This window comes from Botryllus schlosseri, chromosome 3 (assembly GCF_051294905.1).
Source record: "Botryllus schlosseri isolate E-star chromosome 3, Bs_hap1, whole genome shotgun sequence".
In the NCBI taxonomy this organism is placed as follows: Eukaryota; Metazoa; Chordata; class Ascidiacea; order Stolidobranchia; family Styelidae; genus Botryllus; species Botryllus schlosseri.
In genome coordinates this window covers 15,014,331-15,033,478 of record NC_137238.1, presented here as the reverse complement: position 1 = coordinate 15,033,478, position 19,148 = coordinate 15,014,331, and the positions used below count along the sequence as shown (strand labels likewise).

At 39.4% G+C, this 19,148-nt stretch overlaps 1 protein-coding gene across 1 annotated transcript in view; it reads left to right on the top strand.

Moving 5' to 3' along the window:
- The window catches only part of LOC145436501 (protein mono-ADP-ribosyltransferase PARP14-like), a 47,828-nt gene that overhangs the window by 17,195 nt on the left and 11,485 nt on the right, over window positions 1–19,148 (top strand). The window contains exons 11-22 of the mRNA XM_080313863.1: window positions 362–503; window positions 728–941; window positions 2,321–2,488; window positions 7,300–7,404; window positions 7,502–7,683; window positions 8,188–8,338; window positions 11,018–11,171; window positions 13,343–13,573; window positions 14,452–14,658; window positions 17,595–17,692; window positions 18,114–18,265; window positions 18,738–19,006. Coding sequence (XP_080169989.1) covers window positions 362–503; window positions 728–941; window positions 2,321–2,488; window positions 7,300–7,404; window positions 7,502–7,683; window positions 8,188–8,338; window positions 11,018–11,171; window positions 13,343–13,573; window positions 14,452–14,658; window positions 17,595–17,692; window positions 18,114–18,265; window positions 18,738–19,006 — 2,073 coding nt within the window. The remainder of the gene's footprint in view (window positions 1–361; window positions 504–727; window positions 942–2,320; window positions 2,489–7,299; window positions 7,405–7,501; window positions 7,684–8,187; window positions 8,339–11,017; window positions 11,172–13,342; window positions 13,574–14,451; window positions 14,659–17,594; window positions 17,693–18,113; window positions 18,266–18,737; window positions 19,007–19,148) is intronic.

Sequence of the window (19,148 nt, the reverse complement as noted above, 5' to 3'; positions counted from 1 at the left end):
AGTATACATATTTGACTATTTGTCAAAGTATGTCCATGTTGGCCCACTACTCTAGTTTTTTTGTTGAATAAGGAAGCACATGTCATTCATAATCAAATTCTTGAAACTTCACCCTGCCCCGCTGGTTGTAACCGTTTTCATGTTGAGCCCCAGAATAGGTTATCTGCAGTGATTGGCTTCCTCTATTCTGAAGGCGTGCCAGACAGGCTGTCGTGTGTCAGCTCTGTCATAAGAATGATACACACAGCGAAGTACGCAATGCAGCCTTCTTACTTCGGACTGCAAATCTATAACATCACATAGACATTTGCTCTGTGTTATAGATGCACACAAATAGGCTACTATGCAATGTAATTTTCAGATGTCCGAAATGCAAATCGAATTCAGAAAGAAATGACAGATGTCAAATCAAAGAAGGGCAATTTGCAACAAACGGAGGCGTTCATAACAAGGGCTGGGAATTTGCCGAATTGCAAAAAAATCATCCACCTCATTGGACCCGAGTAAGTGTAATAGTAATGAAAAATGGTTGTGTACTAACGGGCAATGTGAATTATTGGTTCTAATCAAAAGCACTCATTTCAAGTCAAAGCAAGCTCTTTGGGTATGGAATCTGGCGAGATAATACTGCTGTCATCTTTATTGTTGAAGTTGTTTCCGTTGATGCATCCATTCATCATAACTAATCATTATTTCATTTTGAGTGTTATTTTGATATCATATGCAGGTGGTCAGGAGCATCTGATACAAAACAGAACGCATTGGTGTCATCAAGCATCGGGAGTATCTTACAAGTGGCACAACAAGGAAAACTTTCCTCGATTGCTATTCCGGCAATAGGTTGCGGCGCTAACGGAATCAATCCAAATATTGGCATTCCGCGCATCGTTGATGCAGTTTGTCAATATTTTCGGCAACACACAACATCCTGTACTACCAGGGTATGATGAAAGTTTTTGAATGGTATTTAGGAAATGTTCTTGCTACACAAATTAAATCTGTCCAGTGCATTGCACCTGTCGACATATACCTTGAATATTCGTTTCCACACTATAATATGTTTACTTTAGAGTATGAATGTTTAATAAACATTGCATATATCTATATATTTTGAAGGTAGATAGTTGTTGTTGTTGTTTGCGGTAATCATGGTGTTTTTCTACTACTATGGTCATTCACATCAGGCCCACTTCTAGGCTTTTTGTAAGACACCGCTTATGCAGATGATATGGTGAGGAGGAGCCCAGATAAACCTACAACACTTGCTTGGGAGTTCAGAAGTCAACCTCGGCCGGACTCGAACCCACAACCCATTGGTGATGTAGCTGTGGAATATACCACTACGCTATCTCGCAACACCAAGTTATATAGTCTCGGGATGAAATCACGGATTACTGATCTACTGGTCTTTAACCATTTGTCTTATTATTGATAAAATAAGCATGGGCTTATGGAACGAGAAATTAAAAAAAAACTTCAGGACCTCATCAACAGGTAATAAAGTGTTTGAAGCTATTAGCACCAGAATTTTTTTTCTCACTGACAGCTACGTTTCGACTACTGGGAGGGCAAACTAGTTTGTTCTGACTGACTTGATTGCAATTCGCATAAGTTGCGTTAAGTTTCGGTGTCAAAAATGCAACAAAAGTCACGAACACTTAATCCATATGCTATTTTCAAAATTTTGTCAAATCATGTTTCATATTTTCTTTTCCTTCAGTTGTCACTGAGACACAGTTATCTATATTTACGGATGGCCATCAGGCTCTTCTTAAGTCTCTGGCATGCTACCAGATGCCACAAAGACACTTTGACAGAACTTCATGTGTCTTCATGTTATGGGCCATCCTATCAGGTTTCTATTACTAGTATATTTTCATAACCTAACCACATACCTATTGATGATGTCGATAGGAAGTACTGGAATATAACACATAATCACCGTTGCCTGGTGATTGAAAGAGGCAAATCGCAGTGTAACTGTTTATTGTTAGACAATATTTAACAGCTTACACTTAGAAAAGTTCTGAAGTGAAACCAAATAATTAACCAAACAACTTCAGTAAGTTGTGCAAACAAAGTCTATTTACTAGTGACCATCAGGAATGTAGTGCTGCGTTTTCAATGCCAAAGTGCAAATGAAAATAATATTACTATGTGTTGGCTATCTGCCTGCCCCCTTTAAATGAGTGAGTGTAGTATATTAACCAAGACTTTTCCAGGTAAATATTATTTCTATTGAGTAAAAACTCAAAATGTTGTGATGCATTTCAATATGTTTACTTCAATGGACTAATCTCAAGTTCTGCTTGCATTTCAGGTCGACTTCGTTGAATTCAATAATCAAAAAGTGCTTGATCAATTCAAGAAGGCCCTGCAACATACTAGAGGATCAATAAGTTCTTTGAAGCTTCCACCAAGCTTAAATTCACAACCGATACCTATGTCTTCAGTGATTCTGCAGTATGGTAATATTGCCGAACAAAAAGTAAGATACCTTATGTATGATCCAGTCAGATCAAAATCATTTCCAGTTTACTGTGGTATACAAATCCCTATATTTTCTATGTGCCTGCAATAACTGATGTAATATTGTGCAAGATATGATTGTGACTTATCCATATAATACAGACTGTATAAATGTTTCCCTCTTAAATGTAGTCAAGCACTTGGATTAGATCAGAGCCTTGCTTGTAATATTGGAGGTTGCACGACATGAGCATGCGGCACGATGAAAAACAACAGATCAGCATGCGGCACTTCTGCATGTGTCACTTTGGCATGTGGTTTTACATCTAGGGCTGGGCAAAATTGAGTACGAGAGTGATTCGATTCTGAATCACGTATTATTCTTCGTGTCGAGTATCACTCATCATGACGTCACAACAGAACATACTATGTCAAAGTTCAAATATGTACATTTTATGCGACCACAAAGAACATAATGCCTGTTATCCATAACATTAAAGATACTTCGGTATTTTCTCGACCATACCGATTTTATTCCACTTCTTGACGATGTTGTGGGATGATCATGACTTCGGAAACATTTTATTTCCAGTAACGTTCGTAGCTTTGTACTATGTCTCGTATGCTGCGACGCGGCCAATCAAGGTTCAACGCTTCCTCAGTGGAAAGTAGTATCGAAACTATAATTCTCGGTAGTAAATTAACTTTCAGTGGCGAGGAGCGTATAATTTCAGTACTCGAAGAAATCTTCTATTACTACTCGACTCAAATCATTGTGCCCATCCCTATTAACAAACCCAAAACTTACCTTAACCTAGAAGCATACTCCGAAATAAACACTTCTATATCCTAATCCTAAACATAACCCTGACCAAATTCTCAATCCAAACCATTTTTGACCCTAACCCCGAATTTTACCCTCATACCGTAATTTTCCATGTATAGTATGCACTACGGCTGGGCACAATGATTCGAGTACTCGAATCTGAATCGAGTATTAATTTCAATGATTCGAGTCGAGTAGAAAAAGACCATTATTTCGAGTACTGAAAGTATACGCTCCGCGCAACTGAAAGTTAATTTACTAACGAGAATTATAGTTTTGATACTATTTTCCACTAAGGAAGCCTTGAAACCTTGATTGGCCGTGTCGCAGCATACGAGACATAGTACAAATAAGCTACGGACGTTACTGGAAATCACCCATTTCTGAAGTCATGATCATCCCACAACATTGTCAACAAGTGCAATGGAATCGGTATGGTTGACAAAATACCGAAGTACCTTTAATGTGTCGGATAACAGGCATTATGTGCTTTGTGGTGGCATAAAAGATACATATTTGAACTTTGACATGGTACATTCTGTTGTGACGTCCTAATGCATAATACTCTATTACTCGACTCAAAGCATATTACCGTAATTTTCCAAGTATAGTACGGCCCCATGTATAATACACACCACTAAAATAGCATGCAAATTCTGGGAAAAAGCCTTTACCCATGTATAGTACGCATCCTGCATTTCAGGACATGAATTGTTCCGATTTAGTATACGATGTCATTTTGTTTTGCGATGTCACTGTTGAACTATCATGACATATACATCGCTAATCAATATGCATTTAACGGGATTGTCTTAATACGATAGTAGATAGCATCGAAAGCCTCCGAGGCCGGCGGCGCGATCGTTCAGGCTGGCGACACGACATCTTGAGCACGAGACCTATTACAGATGCGATTGCTAATCATTATACAAGTAACGGCATTGTCTTTAAACGATAGTAGATAGCAGCCAAAGCCTGCGAGGCCGGCGGCAAGATAGTTTAGGCAAATGAACCGACATCTTGCGCACAGCGCCTATTACAGATGCGATTGCTCAGGCTAACGGTTATGTTGTGCGCACCAGGTCTGTTGGAGTTGCGACTGATTATGTGAGCGATTATATCTTGCGCACATAGCCTCTTGTATATGTATAATTGTATATGCGATTGTTCGGGCCTGTCGCTGACGCGACGAATTAGCGAGAATTGCCGCGCACGAGTGCCTATTAGCAGGGCATGGTATGGTATGGTATGGAACGAGAATTTTCCATACTCCATACTTGCCTTACTCTTTCCATACCATACTTGCAATTTTCCATACCATACCAACATTGTTCCATACCATACTTTCCATACATTCCATACTTTCAAATACTTCAATATCATAAGTATAGTACCTTTTATAGCACCTATATTATTGATAATTCGGATGTCATTATTGCTTAAACTAGCGAATCTAAGTACTGGTAATAGTTTTACAGAGTCTGTTTTGGTGAGGTTTAGTCCACGGTGGTGAGGTGCCGTGTACGTCTACTCTACAGCTTCTGCGAGCAAAATGAGATAGTGAGCAGATTGTTATCTATTACTGTCCATAAAAGGGACTGGCAACCTACGGCCGGCGGGCCGGATGCGGCCCGAAACAAGATTATTTCCGGCTCGCGAACAGTTTCCCGTCTTACATAATCACTTGCCTAAACGTCAAATTTTAGTGACTGTATGTTATTATGTGTGCGCACTGTGCAGCGTGCGATAGTGGAGGTTACGCGTAAGTTCGTCGAAGCGAGAAGACTTGTATTATCGGCATTTACGATGTGCTGAACCCTAATGAATTTATTCTTGGTAAATTTTGGGTGTGAGTTATTTGATCAGAAAGAAGCAGACACGGCGGTGCCTGTATGACAATGCTATTCTCAAATCAACCTTGTAGTCATTATCGGCGAGAAATGGCTTTGAAGTGACATTGCTGTCGATAACATACATTCATTAAATACGATTTATTCCTTGCATACATGGGCGAATAATTTATCCATTAAGCATTCCGGCCCGCCAAGTAGGCTACCTAATTTTCCTATTTCCGGCCCGCCGACTGGAGAAGTTGCCCGCCCCTGCTCCATGCATATCATCTCATTTCCGGTACATTGGAATGAGGCACATGCAAGTTTGAAGTAAATACTCGCAAAATAATTTATAGTATAGGCGCACCCATAAAATATCCCAGCTGCAGGCAATCTGCAGCGATATGCATGATTGCTAGTACAGTATTTGGTCGGGGGTAGCGTGGCGAGAATTCCAAACTTACATCTACCCCACTCCCTGATCTATAATCCTAATGCGAGATCGAGCATTTAGTTCGTTGCATCATGATTGCTTGTAAGCTGTCGTCACTCAATGAATGAGGTAGTTGGAGTAGCCTACATCACCAATTATTGCGTCACATGACAGACTCTACTCGGAGACGTCGTGTCTCCTAGGGCTGGGCAAAATCGAGTACCCGAGTGATTCGATTCTGAATCACGTGATATGCTTCGAGTCGAGTCGAGTAATCGAGTATCACTCATTATGCCGTCACAACAGGATGTACTATGTCGAAGTCCAAATATGAACCATTTATGCCACCACAAAGAACGTAATGCCTGTTATCCATCACAATAAAGATACTTTGGTATTTTTTCGACCATGCCGATTTCATCGCACTTCTTAACAATTTTTTTGAATGATAATGACTTCGAGATTGTGTGCCTGGTATGCTCAAACACGGCCAATCAAGGTTTCACGGCTTCCTCAGTGGAAAATAGTATCAAAACTATAATTCTCGTTAGTAAATTAACTTTCAGTTGCGAGGAGCGTATAATTTCAGTACTCGATAAAATCGTCTTTTACTACTCGACTCGAATCATTGAAATTACTACTCGATTCAGATTCGAGTACTCGAATCATTGTGCCCAGCCCTACTCTCGACTCGAGAGAATATCGGATCAACTTTACTGCTGTCATTATTACATCACAAAATCATGTCATTCCAAGTGCTCCTAAAACCGTTGCACAAGCGTGTATTTGTTCCTACACAGCGTTCAATAGTTCACGTTCACACATAGCAAAAGCGATCGACGATCGTATTCCGTGAACAACGAACAACGTACGCTTCATGAAACTTGCACAGATCACGATAAAATGTATAAAGCACCAATGTATGGAAGTATGGAAATGTCGTTCCATACCATAGATTAAAATCTTCCATTCCATACCATACTTGCATTGTTCCATATTCCATACCAAAATATCGATCCATACCATACCATACTTCCATACCATACCATACCATACCATGCCCTGCCTATTAGTGACCTAATTTCGCTCGCGTGCAAACGGCAAACCAACTCAGCAGGAGATCGCGTGCTTGTGCACACGGCTCTCGTTAATTGGCAACACGCTTCGCGTTAATTGGCAGCGCGTTACACCCCATGTTAAAGGCACCTCGATGATGCTGAAGAGATTAAATTGTACATTGACTTGCCATTGACATGGCTATAATATTAGGGACAGCACAAAATTCGTGCATCGGATTAGCTCAACTAGGCAACTGAATCCAAGTGAATCTGCTGAAAAAAGTCATCATTTTCGACCACCCATAATTATGGCATCATTTCCATTTGAGATGTATCCCTGATGTTCATATTCTCAAAGTAGACTACCTACTGAGCGCCGAGCACTAAGTACTGAGCATAATAAAGACACATAATGAGGTTTTAAGACGGTATGACGGATTGAAGAATATACTGCTTTGTAACTGTAACAAAAATTCTCAAGCCGATTGATAAAATATAAATGTATAAAGGTAGCATCTGCCTACCTGCTTGCGCAAGTGCGATATGAGTGTTGATTGAGCTGATGTCGCAAAAATAGTGTTTATCATGGATCAGTGCATCGGTTTTCCGATATGTCACACGTAACATATGATTCAGGTACCTTTGGTAATTCTGCAATTGCTGTAAGCCTTTTCTCTATAGGCAGATGCCGTGGTAAATATCATGTCAAAAGACCACATTGCTGACATGACAAAAGGATCGGCGATTTCCAAAGCTCTTGCTGCCTCTGCTGGAATGAGTGTGGTTGTGAGTAGAGCAATATTAGCCAGGAAATTCTGAAAAATAGTCATGAGTGGTAAAGGATTCCATTCAGTTCACTGACATTTCATGTGGTCTATTGCAGATGGAATGTGCTCATAATAGCGGGCAGTACAACGATGGTGACGTATTTGAAACCAACTCAGGATTTTTGCCATTCAAGAAAATATTTCATGGGATAGTATCGTCATACGATAGCAATTCAGTGAACGTCGTGAAAAAGATTGTGAAAACGTCTTTGCTGCTGGCCAGTCGAGCAAATTATCGGTAATATACAATTTTTTTTTAACTCAGGAAAATCTGCTAAACTCGTTTTTTGTGTAACTGCCCGTGAATTCTGTCTGTTCTCATGGCCTCATAATTCACAAATCCCATATCTATGATACTAAATACCGGCGATGGATGAATTTCATTGTCTTAGCTGATTTTAACTTTTCAATTTTGTATCTTCGGCAGGGATGAATTATATTGTATTTTTCTGATCAAAATATGTGTAATTGCATACTTAGTCTATATGTGCTGACAAAGGATAATTTCATGAAGGTAATTAGACTGTCCTTGGGTCCCTTGGCTGCGGCTGACTTGGACTTACTATTTATGCTGCAATTTCCGACATGCGTCTTTGCATGCGTGAATTTTGATTCCCTGTGTTGATTTTTGTCCCCGTTGTTGATGAAACAGAGCAGACTCTGGTAAAGATGATTATCCATAATTTCACTAATCGAGAAATATTGGAAATACTGTTATGTAAATGCCTTGATATATTATTAGATCAATTGCTTTTCCCGCTATTGGTACCGGAAATTTCAAGATGCCAGCAAATGAAGTAGCCAAATGGATGAAAGACGCGATTGAAAATCACCGGACAAAGAACATTTGTGTGCAGATTGTGTTATATAAACAAAATACCAATGCTGTGTCGGTGAGTGAAAGAATAGGGCAAATTGATATTTACTGAAACACATTGATACTGGCTATATCGATCTGGTTCATTTGTATTTATTTTAATCACAAGCTAAATAATCATTCACATACTTTGCGATCCCCGCATTATGCTATATCAGTTCATTCAAAGCTTCTTTTATAAGCAAAACGAAGATATTTAAATATAGCTTCCCGGCATTCAATGATGTGTTGATGCCACTTCAGAATATGTGTTTCAGTAAGCTTCGTCTAATACTAACTCTCAGAATTCTCTACTATCATCGTAATCTTTTACATTCTACATTTCAATTTGGACGGATATTTTCTGTGATTCAGGATCATATCAAGTGACCTAAATCTCTAATATGAAATGAATGGTAAACAACACCATATAGCGATTCGGATTACATTGTGCTGTTGGCGTACCTTGTAACAAGAAATGTATAGTCCAATATTGAATCTCCTCTATGGTTTGATATTTATGGCTTGTGTGTAGTGTACACTAATCGCGAAAAATTTTGCTTCACTTTTCAAACTTTGATACACGACCTCAGTAGGATGCTAAACCAACAAGTAATAAATCGTTGGAAAGTCAACACCTAACCAACTGATTCAATAACCCAGATAAGAGAAGGTTGACCGCATGTGTATATAATCAAGAAGACGAGAAAACTTCCTTATCGAGTCCACAACGTATACCTAGTGCAAATGAATGCGTCATATCTCAAATAAGTCATGAGTGACCGCTTTTGTGCAACAAATTCCATCAATACTATAGAAACATTGTAGAGCGTTTCACTTTGAACCTCAGTCTGACTCATGCTTCAGCCTGTGCGGCGGACTGCAACGAGGAAAAATTCAAACCACTCCAGTGAGAGTATTAATGTTTGATTCAATTGTGTACCCTGAATGATTGTACTTAAAATTGTTTCATCATGAAACCAGCTTTCCAATCATTTATTGCACATAAACTTCACGAGCTAGATTGATTATCTGGTAAGGAATTTCATATTAAAATATAGCCTTAAATTAAAGGCGCTTCTTCGATATGCCGCCGAGATCAAACAAGGGCTCGGAATGACACTAATAAGTGCTTCATGTGAACATGTCAAAATTTATAAATGTCCAAAAAAATTGTATTTCGTCTTGAGATTGGAGTTGTGGGTGCCGGATATTTGGGCTGAGGGTGGAGGATATTGTGGTTGGAGGAGAGTTAGGGTATCCCAAGATCAGAGTTGGTGTATGGGGATATTAAGATTGGGGAATGGGGATATTAGGGTTGGGGGAGGGGGATATTAGGGTTGGGGAAGGGGGATATTCGGGTGGAGGGGGGATATTTGGGTTGGAGGAGGGGAATATTAGAGTTGGAGGCAATGTTCCCTCAAAGCTGCGCATGTTCGCAATAGCGCAGTTCTGACATGGTCTCTGCGCACAAAATCTAAGCTGCGCATAAAACATCCAAAGAGATGACCTTTTTTTTGTCGTTCTGCACTTTTGTCCGAGGGAGCGTGCAATGAGTTTGTGAGTGCCCAGCTGCGCACAGACTCGAGAAAAATTAAAGGGAACATTGGTTGGAGGTGGGTTATGGTCAAAGTTGTGGTTAGGGTATCCCAAGATTAGGGTTGGTGGAGGGGTTAGGGTTGGGTAAGGGGGGGTATTAGGGTTGTGGAAGGGTGGGGTATCAGGGATGGAGGTGACATAGGGTATCTCAAGATGAGGGACACAATGCCCAGCCCTAATAATTCCCTTCCTAACCCTAATATCTTCATTCCTCCACCCAACCCTAATATCCGTCTCTCCAAAGGCAAAAACAATTTCGTTTATAAATTTTGGCATGTTCATGGGAAACAATAACTTGTGTCATTGGTAACACGTATTTGATCTCGGGGGGTATGTAGAAGAAGCGCTAAATTAATTACTATAACTTGGTACAATTTTTCGTTATGATTATGGTTTGCTTCTACGAAATCGGACATGCAAACTGGACCGGTATAAAGCTCAGGCAAGCATGACAATTGGATAAATTTTGGTGCTATCTCTGGATTATCAATTCATCTGGACAGTTCCATTTTCACCTGTAACCTCAGGTTTCATCAGCACTGAGAAAGGATATATTCGACTCAAAAGCTTTCGAGAATATGTCAGTCAAGCATAAGCGATATTATCTCTTGCAACCAGATCGTCATGTCCGACGCCATGGTCGCAGCACTGTAAAAAATTCACGACCATTTGAAACAAAGAGTAAAATCAGGCAAGGCACCACCATCACACCGCGCATTGCAGCAATAACTCAACAAATACTTAGTATAGTTCTTACAGCACGCAATGAACCATATGCGCTACAAATCCTGCCCACTGCTGAATCATTGAATTGATTGATGACCCTAAATTGCTTTCAGAATCGATTTTGCATTTTAGTGTGTTCTTGACTGCTTCATTCAGTGCCCCATTCGCACCCACGAACGCATGTCCTCACTTTGGGAACTACTTCGGTAGATGACGGAGGATGACTAATAAATAGTTACAACTGTGAAAAGCTCTGTGATATTTACCTTAAAATATTTGAAATCTTACAACAGCACAACAGTTTTGCCATAATTGCTAGTTGATATCATTTCAATCAAACTGCAAACCAGGTTATCTGATATTTTGTTCCTGCATTTGTTTGTTTCACCAGGCTTTTATGGCTGAATTCAATCCAGCAAGTATGTCACCACCCTCTGTATATTACGGACCTGTGAATGTCTGTATTACCGGAGGAGATATCACTCAACGTCATGACGATGTCATTGTGAACAGTAGCCACAGTAGCTTCGATTTGACCCGTGGAGGTTGGTAGCTATCCCTACGTTATTAAGTTGCTTTTGCCATTGTTAAAGATGCCACAGACCAAGAATTTCGAACAACTGGGCTGCGAGGTCTTGATCTACACCCTCATTTGAGATTCTGTGATCAATTTTTTTTTTGTAAAACATGTTTTATATGAAACATATAATATCTTTATGTATAGCTCATTCAATTTTCTACTCCTACCTGGCCTCAAATTGTTATGATATCTTAAAATCTTGTGAGATTGCGAAGAAATGCAGTTACTAGATAAAGAATTCTCATTTAGCATAATTTGAGGTATATCAATTACAACGCCTTTACTTTTATAACAAATATTTCCATTACTATTTACTAGGGCTGGACAAACTCGAGTACCTGAGTGTCTCGATTCTGAATCACTTAATATGCTTCGAGCAAGTCGAGTAATCGAGTATCACTCATTTTGATGTCATAACGGAATATGATATGTAAATGTTCCAATTGGTACCGTATATGCTACTTCAAAGAATGTTTTCCACCTCACAAATGATACTTGGGTATTTTTGACCATACCGATTTAATTGCACTAGGTGATGATGTTGTGCGATAATCATGTATTTGGAAATGTGGTACGTCCAGCAAACTTCCTAGCTTTGTACTATATGTTTCGTGTGCTAAGATACCGGCAATTAAGGTTTCAAGGCTTCAACAGAGAAAATTAGTATCGAAGCTTCAATTCTCCTTGATAAATGTTATGTCAGTAGCAAGAAGCGTATAATTAAACTACTTCAAAAAATCGTATTTTACTACTTGACTCGAATCATTAAAATTAATACCGTAATTTTCCGAATATAGTGCGCCCCCATGTATAATACGCACCCTTAAAATGACGTATACATTCTGGAGAAAAGCCTGTACCCATTAGGGTGGAGTGAAAAAAAGAAAAATTTGAATTTCAAAAAGTGCCTCTGATATTTGGTCCCAAATCGAAAATGAATTAATTCTATCATAATTTCAGGTTTTTGCGCCCTCTAGTGGCCGAGCAATTTCACCAAATGAGTCGAAAATAGCTAATTTTGCCATATCTTGATAACCGCTTATTGTAGAAAGCCAGTTTTGGGTTTAAGGTCTGCGGAAGCAACATGTTTCTATCTCACTTCCATAGAACTTTGTCTTGAAAATGTACAGAAAAAAGTTACAAGCAAATTGTCGATTTTTAGACCGCAATTAAAAGTGTTGGTTGGTTGTACTACCCATGCTTAGTACGCACCCTGAATTCGCAGTACATGAATAGTTATGTTTTAGTATTCGATGTCATTCTGTTTTCTGATGTCACTGTCGAGCAATCGTGACATAACCATCGCTAATCATTATACAATTAACGGCATTGTCTCTGAACGAGAGTAGATTGCAGCCAAAGCCTGCGTGGCCAGCGACGCAATAGTTCAGGCTAACGAAACACAACATCTTGCGCACAAGGCCTATTACAATTACAGATGCGATTGCTCACTCCAACGGTCATGTAGGACGCACCAGTCCTGTTGCAGATGCGGCTGATTACGCAAGCGAATATATCTTGCGCACATTCGATTGTTAAGGCCTGTCGTTGACGCTATGAATCAGCAAGGATTGCCGCGCACGCTTGTAGCAATCAGCGACGTAAATTCGCTCGCCTACAAAGGGCAAATTAACTCATCTCGGCAAGAGATCGCGTGCTGTGCAGACGACTCTCGTTAATTTGCAACACGCTTCTCTATTTGGCAGCGCGTTAAACTCTATAATACGAATTACGGGGCACGATGGCTAAAGGCGATGCGCGATTGGAAACAAACATGACGAAAGGTGTGATTTCAAGTTTTTGATAGAGGGATATTTTTTTCAAGGCTTGCTGTACCCATGTATAATACGCACCCCCTTATTTTAGGGCAAAAAATCGGTGAAATGTTGCGCATTATACATGGAAAATTTCGGTACTCGATTCAGATTCGAGCGCTCGAATCATTGTGCCCAAACCTAGTATTTGCCAAAAACACAGGCTATTCCTGACAAGTGGCCAATTCTACAATCCTTATCGGTAAGAATATTAACCTAACAAACCAAACACTGGTGCAGCGAGCTATAATTCTCAGATGACAGATCCGCAGAAGTCAATGACTTCGACAATTCACCTATCCATTGTGTTCTCTGATTTCAGGGCCTCTGTCAGCTACTATTTTAAGGAAAGGAGGCCCAGGAATCCAAAATGAATTGAAATGCGGTACTGGGTATATCTGCATTACATCAGGCGGTAATCTTCCTTGCAAAAGCATCATCCATTTGGCATCACCGAGTCAAGAGGACAAATTAAAGGAGAAAATCGTTAAAGCTTTGATCAGTGCCAATTTCATGGGAGCTTCTTCAATTGCGTTTCCAGCCATTGGTACTGGTTAGTGTTTATTATTCAACCTTCAAACACCCGTAAAAGAGGGTGATCTAAAGCAGCGAGGGCTGAATGTCTTATTGAAGAATGACGAGAGTACCAGAGGTCATTAACATTGTTCGGTCAAAACACAACATCATGGTACCAATTGCCTAATTACAAATGATCTAACAAAAAATGTACTTTGTTGTATTTTTTTATTTTCACTTTTAGGGAGATTAGGTATAAATGATGCAATAGGCCGGACGTATACTACTTTTTTTATTCGTAGCCACTGCTCCCATCAACTCTCATTAAATTAGCCATATTTCAGAGTTTTGATAAACAATAGAGTGTAAAGACATACAAAAAACTATATTGTCCAAAGGTGCCCCACAGGCCAGGGTAACATTGGACACGGATAATTCACAAAAATACGGTACTTATTTATGACCATGAAGATTTTGGATTAGTTAATTCTAATCTTTGCTCCATAACCCCAAAATAACACAAAACTTGCCTCCCATGCACTCTAGCATGTTCAAGATATAAAGCGAAATCGTGAAGAATTGTCAAAAGTTACCCCGGTGTACGGTTTAACTTTGTGTTTTTCTTGCACAGTCTTCAACTGCATTTCTTGTCATTGGTCTATATCTGTGATACATCTGCTGTTGACAGTATTACTCGGAAAATAATGCAGATCTTTGGTAGGGTGTTCCTTATCAGTTAAAATTTAGTCTTCAATTACTAGCGAGGTGGAACCATCCTAATTCAAATTAAACCGTCAGGTAACTAGCCCAAGAGAAGTTAAGATATTCACTTTGAGCAAAAGTATTTTCCCAAATCGCCACATTTTTCATACTCTGAATTGTATCCTATTTGACTTGATTGAAATCAATGTCCAGCTGCAGGAAACTTGTCCGCCAAAGCTGCAGCGTCTTATCTGCATTCTGCGCTACAAGAATTTGTCGAGAAAAATCCTCAGCCGCAAAGTCTCAAGAGAGTGACCGTTGTTGTGTACAATCAAACGTTAATGAAGGATTATATTGCTACATTGACCGGTGATGGTGCTGGTGCAGTGAAAATGAGGAATCTCCAGGCCAGATTCCGAGGTAACATAGTAATATTGCAACCATGCAACAACCATATGGTTGTATCAAGTCATATTTTACTATCTCAAAATAAAGATAATAAACATGGTTTTCACTTACGTGACAAACTTTTTATCAGAAGACGTTTCTAATGTTATATTTATCCTGTTCCTGGTAATTATGTTTACCGCTCCAAGAATGAGCGATTCCAATGTGTGTTACTGTTGATGGGCTATATCAGTGGTTCTCAACCGTTTGTGTGTGGCAAGCCTCCTTGCCGATTCGTCAAACATATTAGATTTTTCTATCTCAATTACGAAGTGCAAGTGATTAGGCGCTGATCCATTAATTACAGTAGATTAGTAGTTATCAAACTTTTGATCTTCGCGGACCCATTTTGGATCATCATGGACCTGCGTACCCTTCAAGTTTTAGTTCAAATTTGGCTCAAATATCGTACAGCCGTCATCTATCTTTTGCAAATATCAACTCTAGGCCAGTGATTCCCAACTGCGACTCCAAGAGCCTCATGCGGCTACCAGTTAACCTTCTTGTGGCTCCCATTGACATTTAAAAATCCTTCAAAAATACTAAAAAACCAATTTCTAGAAAAAAATAAAATTCACATTAAGAAATTACCCTTGCTTGGCTTGGAGTCTGGAGTTTTTAATTATTAGTGGTCAGATGGAGACCAATTCCTCTGCTGTTGAGTGGCGATTCTCCACTCGGGAACAATTTAGTTACTCAACCCATGCCAAAAAGTATACCCACGCTCAAATCTGTTCGAATCGGCACTCACCTAACCACCTGGTGATGTTACAACAGATTTCCCATCAGTATCTGACCATCAAACCAACGAATGACTCGATGCATACAACAGGCTTATTAGTAAGTTCATGGATGAGTTCAACCGCCGCATAGGTGGAATGAATGCTTTTTTGCCCATGATCAAGACACTTTCAAATCTTAATGCAATTGATGTGACCACTGCCGTTAGTAATCTTTAACTTGACTTGCTAGACATGCAGTCAGATATCAAACTTGAACAATTGTTTGAAAGTGAAGACTAAGGACGGAGATAACAAAGTTGGATTAGCAACAAAGTGGATTATCGCGTTTGTAAGGATTTATCAACCCAGGATTAAGAAAACCTGTTGATCGCAGCGCATAAAGTTGGAACTGGATATCTATAAAACCTGCGTAGCAGTCCTAGTTCCTACGCATGAATATTTCCGATATTGACAGTGTCGATTGTCCCCGAGGTAATGGCTTCACTAAACAATCAAAGAATTATGCACCCACCACCGGCACCCACTACTGCAGAGCGATATCAATATTCTATAATCCGCTTCTTAGCTGTACAGTATTAATTGGACACGAATTTCATCTGGCGATGATGATAATTCTACCTATTACAGTGGCAGTATCGTATCAGCATCAGCAGACTGCTGTTTCATTCAACAAATTGACAACTGACAGCCTATACCGCGTTTTTGCATTATGATGCAACAGATAACGCTACTTGATTGTAAACTCGGGACACCTCGACTAACCATCACGAGTAACCTTATCCAATGTTATGCGCCGCGATTAGCTGTATTTAATCACACGATTAGCATTTTCCGGATCAGTCCGTCTCGAATAAGGGGTTAAAACGTCATCACAGAATGCATTTTCTCGTGTGGTAGAGATAGCCGCTCTTCTAGAATGTATTGAAAATGAGCTTCTATATAGAAATGACTAGTCTGGACCTGATAACTGTTTCTTAATGTTGGTGCCATATATGTTGCAATATTGCTCAAAGGTGTCGTATATATGTTGCAATATTGCTCAAAGGTGTCGTGTGGCACCCACTTGCCTTTGTGGAAATGGGTTATCAAAACTCGTTCATATCAAATCAAAGGCGGGAATTTTCAAGACACGACTACGTATTTCAAGAAATAAGAAATGCAGCTGCAGAAGTCCCTTTGAAATCATAAAAGTCCAACCATATTAATGCACATACCATGACATTATTTTCAAAAACGGTCATTTTGCTGTTGTTGATCACTAGCCTTGAGTTGATATTTGTACAAGACGGATGACGGTTGCACGGTAATTGTGCGGAATTTGAACTAAAACTTGAGGAGGTCCGTAGAGATCGATAACGGTTCAAAAGGGGTCTGCGAAGGCAAAAAGGTTGAGTACCACTGGTGTAGATAATAAAATATCTTATTTCAAGTTGATGTGGAAGTTTAAAACATATGTTTCTGCATGGTCTCGTATAGAGAGCTCATGGTCTAATTTGCGGGTACGTCACAATGATACATGTAAATGTTGCACAAAACTGTTTGAAAGTAGTCTACTACACATTTCGAACAAGCTACGTGGAAGCTCTCGGTACTTTTAAGCAAACTTCGTTAAATTCGGACAAGGCAATTAGGCGATACTTGGCAGTATAATAGAGGCTAGGCACAGCAATGTCACGGAAACCCCAATAGAACCATGTGTAAATATATATTTTATCAAAATGCAGGACTCTGAGAAGTTTCCAACAAGACATTTGAGTTGAATACACAGGATTATTTTAGATTTAAGAAGGTTCACCTGTACGCAACATTTTTTTTTTCAAGTTTGACCTCACCGCCTGGTCAAAAAGGTTGAGAACCACTGGCCAATATGTTCGTTTGCATATTATCAATGATTTATAATTTTCTTATTAGTGAGTTCTTGCAAATCCGGTACAAGAATTTGTGTTAAGGCTGTAAGTACTAATTTGTCTTCATGGATTCATCCGTTCCTGATCAACCCTGATTTGGCAAACTTATGCCTCTTATTCATTTAGGCACGAATGCTGGTACCAAAATTGCATATTGACCTGTGCTGCTTCAGTCGGTCGGCTATAATTACTATTTGTGCTTATTTGGAGGTTACTTCAGCATTCCATACTGAATAAAGAGTCCTGTTCTTTTCTGCAGGCTTCGCAGAATCCTTTTCGTCATTCTTTGACGAGGAATCATCTCAGCAAACTGTAGAATTTCACTTCTATGCCTCAGATAGGAAGGACATTGTCAAGGTGATATTTCCACGCAGTCATTGTTTTTACCCAGAAAATTGAAGCAGTGTCAATTTCAATGTACAATGCTTGCTCTTGGAGATATTTAATATTACTGTTTATTCCCAGTAGACTACGATCCAGGACTCGAAGTGTGTACTAATGGGGTTGTCATATTTCTTATCATGAGATCTCAAACTGACCTCAGAAAGGATGGTCAACCATTTCCGGACCTTGGTATTCAATCATGGCTACAAGGGGTTGAGACATTGAGTAAATAAACGAGATTTATCAGATGCGGCTCTGCATTCTTTCAGATTCGGCTCCGGAATCGCAGATTGATTTTGCAGCATATTTTGATATGCTAAAAAAATACAGAATTCTTTGATTTCTTTATACCAGTTGTAAGAGTATTAACACTCCCAACACATGCATACTGCAGGCGCTGGAATCCATTGATAAAAAGACTACCGAAATTATATGTGAAGATCTAATCGAAGATATTACTTTGGATGCAGTGACAGAATTGGAGATGCTGGAATTTCAAGATAAAGCAAAACAGACGAATGTACTGATTCGGAAATTACCAAACAAGTAACTACGCATGAAAAGCCCTCCATATTCAATTTTGGAAGCCCACCAACTGAACACTCTAATAATATTACTGATAACAACTTGCGTACGGGTAATCACATATTAAAAGAGTGCCGTTTGAAACAATTTTGAATGAATAGCAACAGATAGGTAAATCATTCATGAGAGTCATGAAATTGCATTGTTTTCTTGTTATTTTTATACCAATGAATTTGTGGATGCTGATAAATCTGACTGTTTGGTAAAACATTTTAGTTGATAGCTTTGTAGTTGATAGCTCTATGTTAAGACCATTCTAATAACCAAATAACTAAGCCGGAACTGAATTTGCCTTGTAATTGATTCTGTTCTGACTTCCAAACAAAATCTTGGGAAAAAGAAAATTCCAATACATATTGTTTGTCGTGGATTACCACATAATGAGACAATTAAAGTTTCTCGATAAATTTCAATTTGACCACCCACTGTACAGGTCAACTGCTCTTCTTATTACTGGGTTTGAAAAGGATGTAAAAGAATTTGGTGGCTACTGTCGGAATATTCTACGTGAACTTGGCGAGGCCCAGGCCTGTGCGGAATTTGTTTCGTGGAAAATCCAATCAGAAGTGGACCAGAAATGGTATGAATTTCCGCCACGACCGGCTCATCTACTGGAAAAAGCGTACCAGGTAGTATCTTCATTCGTTTATCATTCTCCATGCTACATGCAGAGAGCTAATGATGGTCGTTTGAGCGACAAATGTCGATGATAGTCCTTCATGTGACAATTAGTGCAGGTGCAGGTTACTATCAACCGGTTTACCCGATAGGCACCGACGGATTTTTCCCTTGCTTCTCTTTTCAAAACTGTGAAACACGACCTCAATGGGATGCGAAACTAACC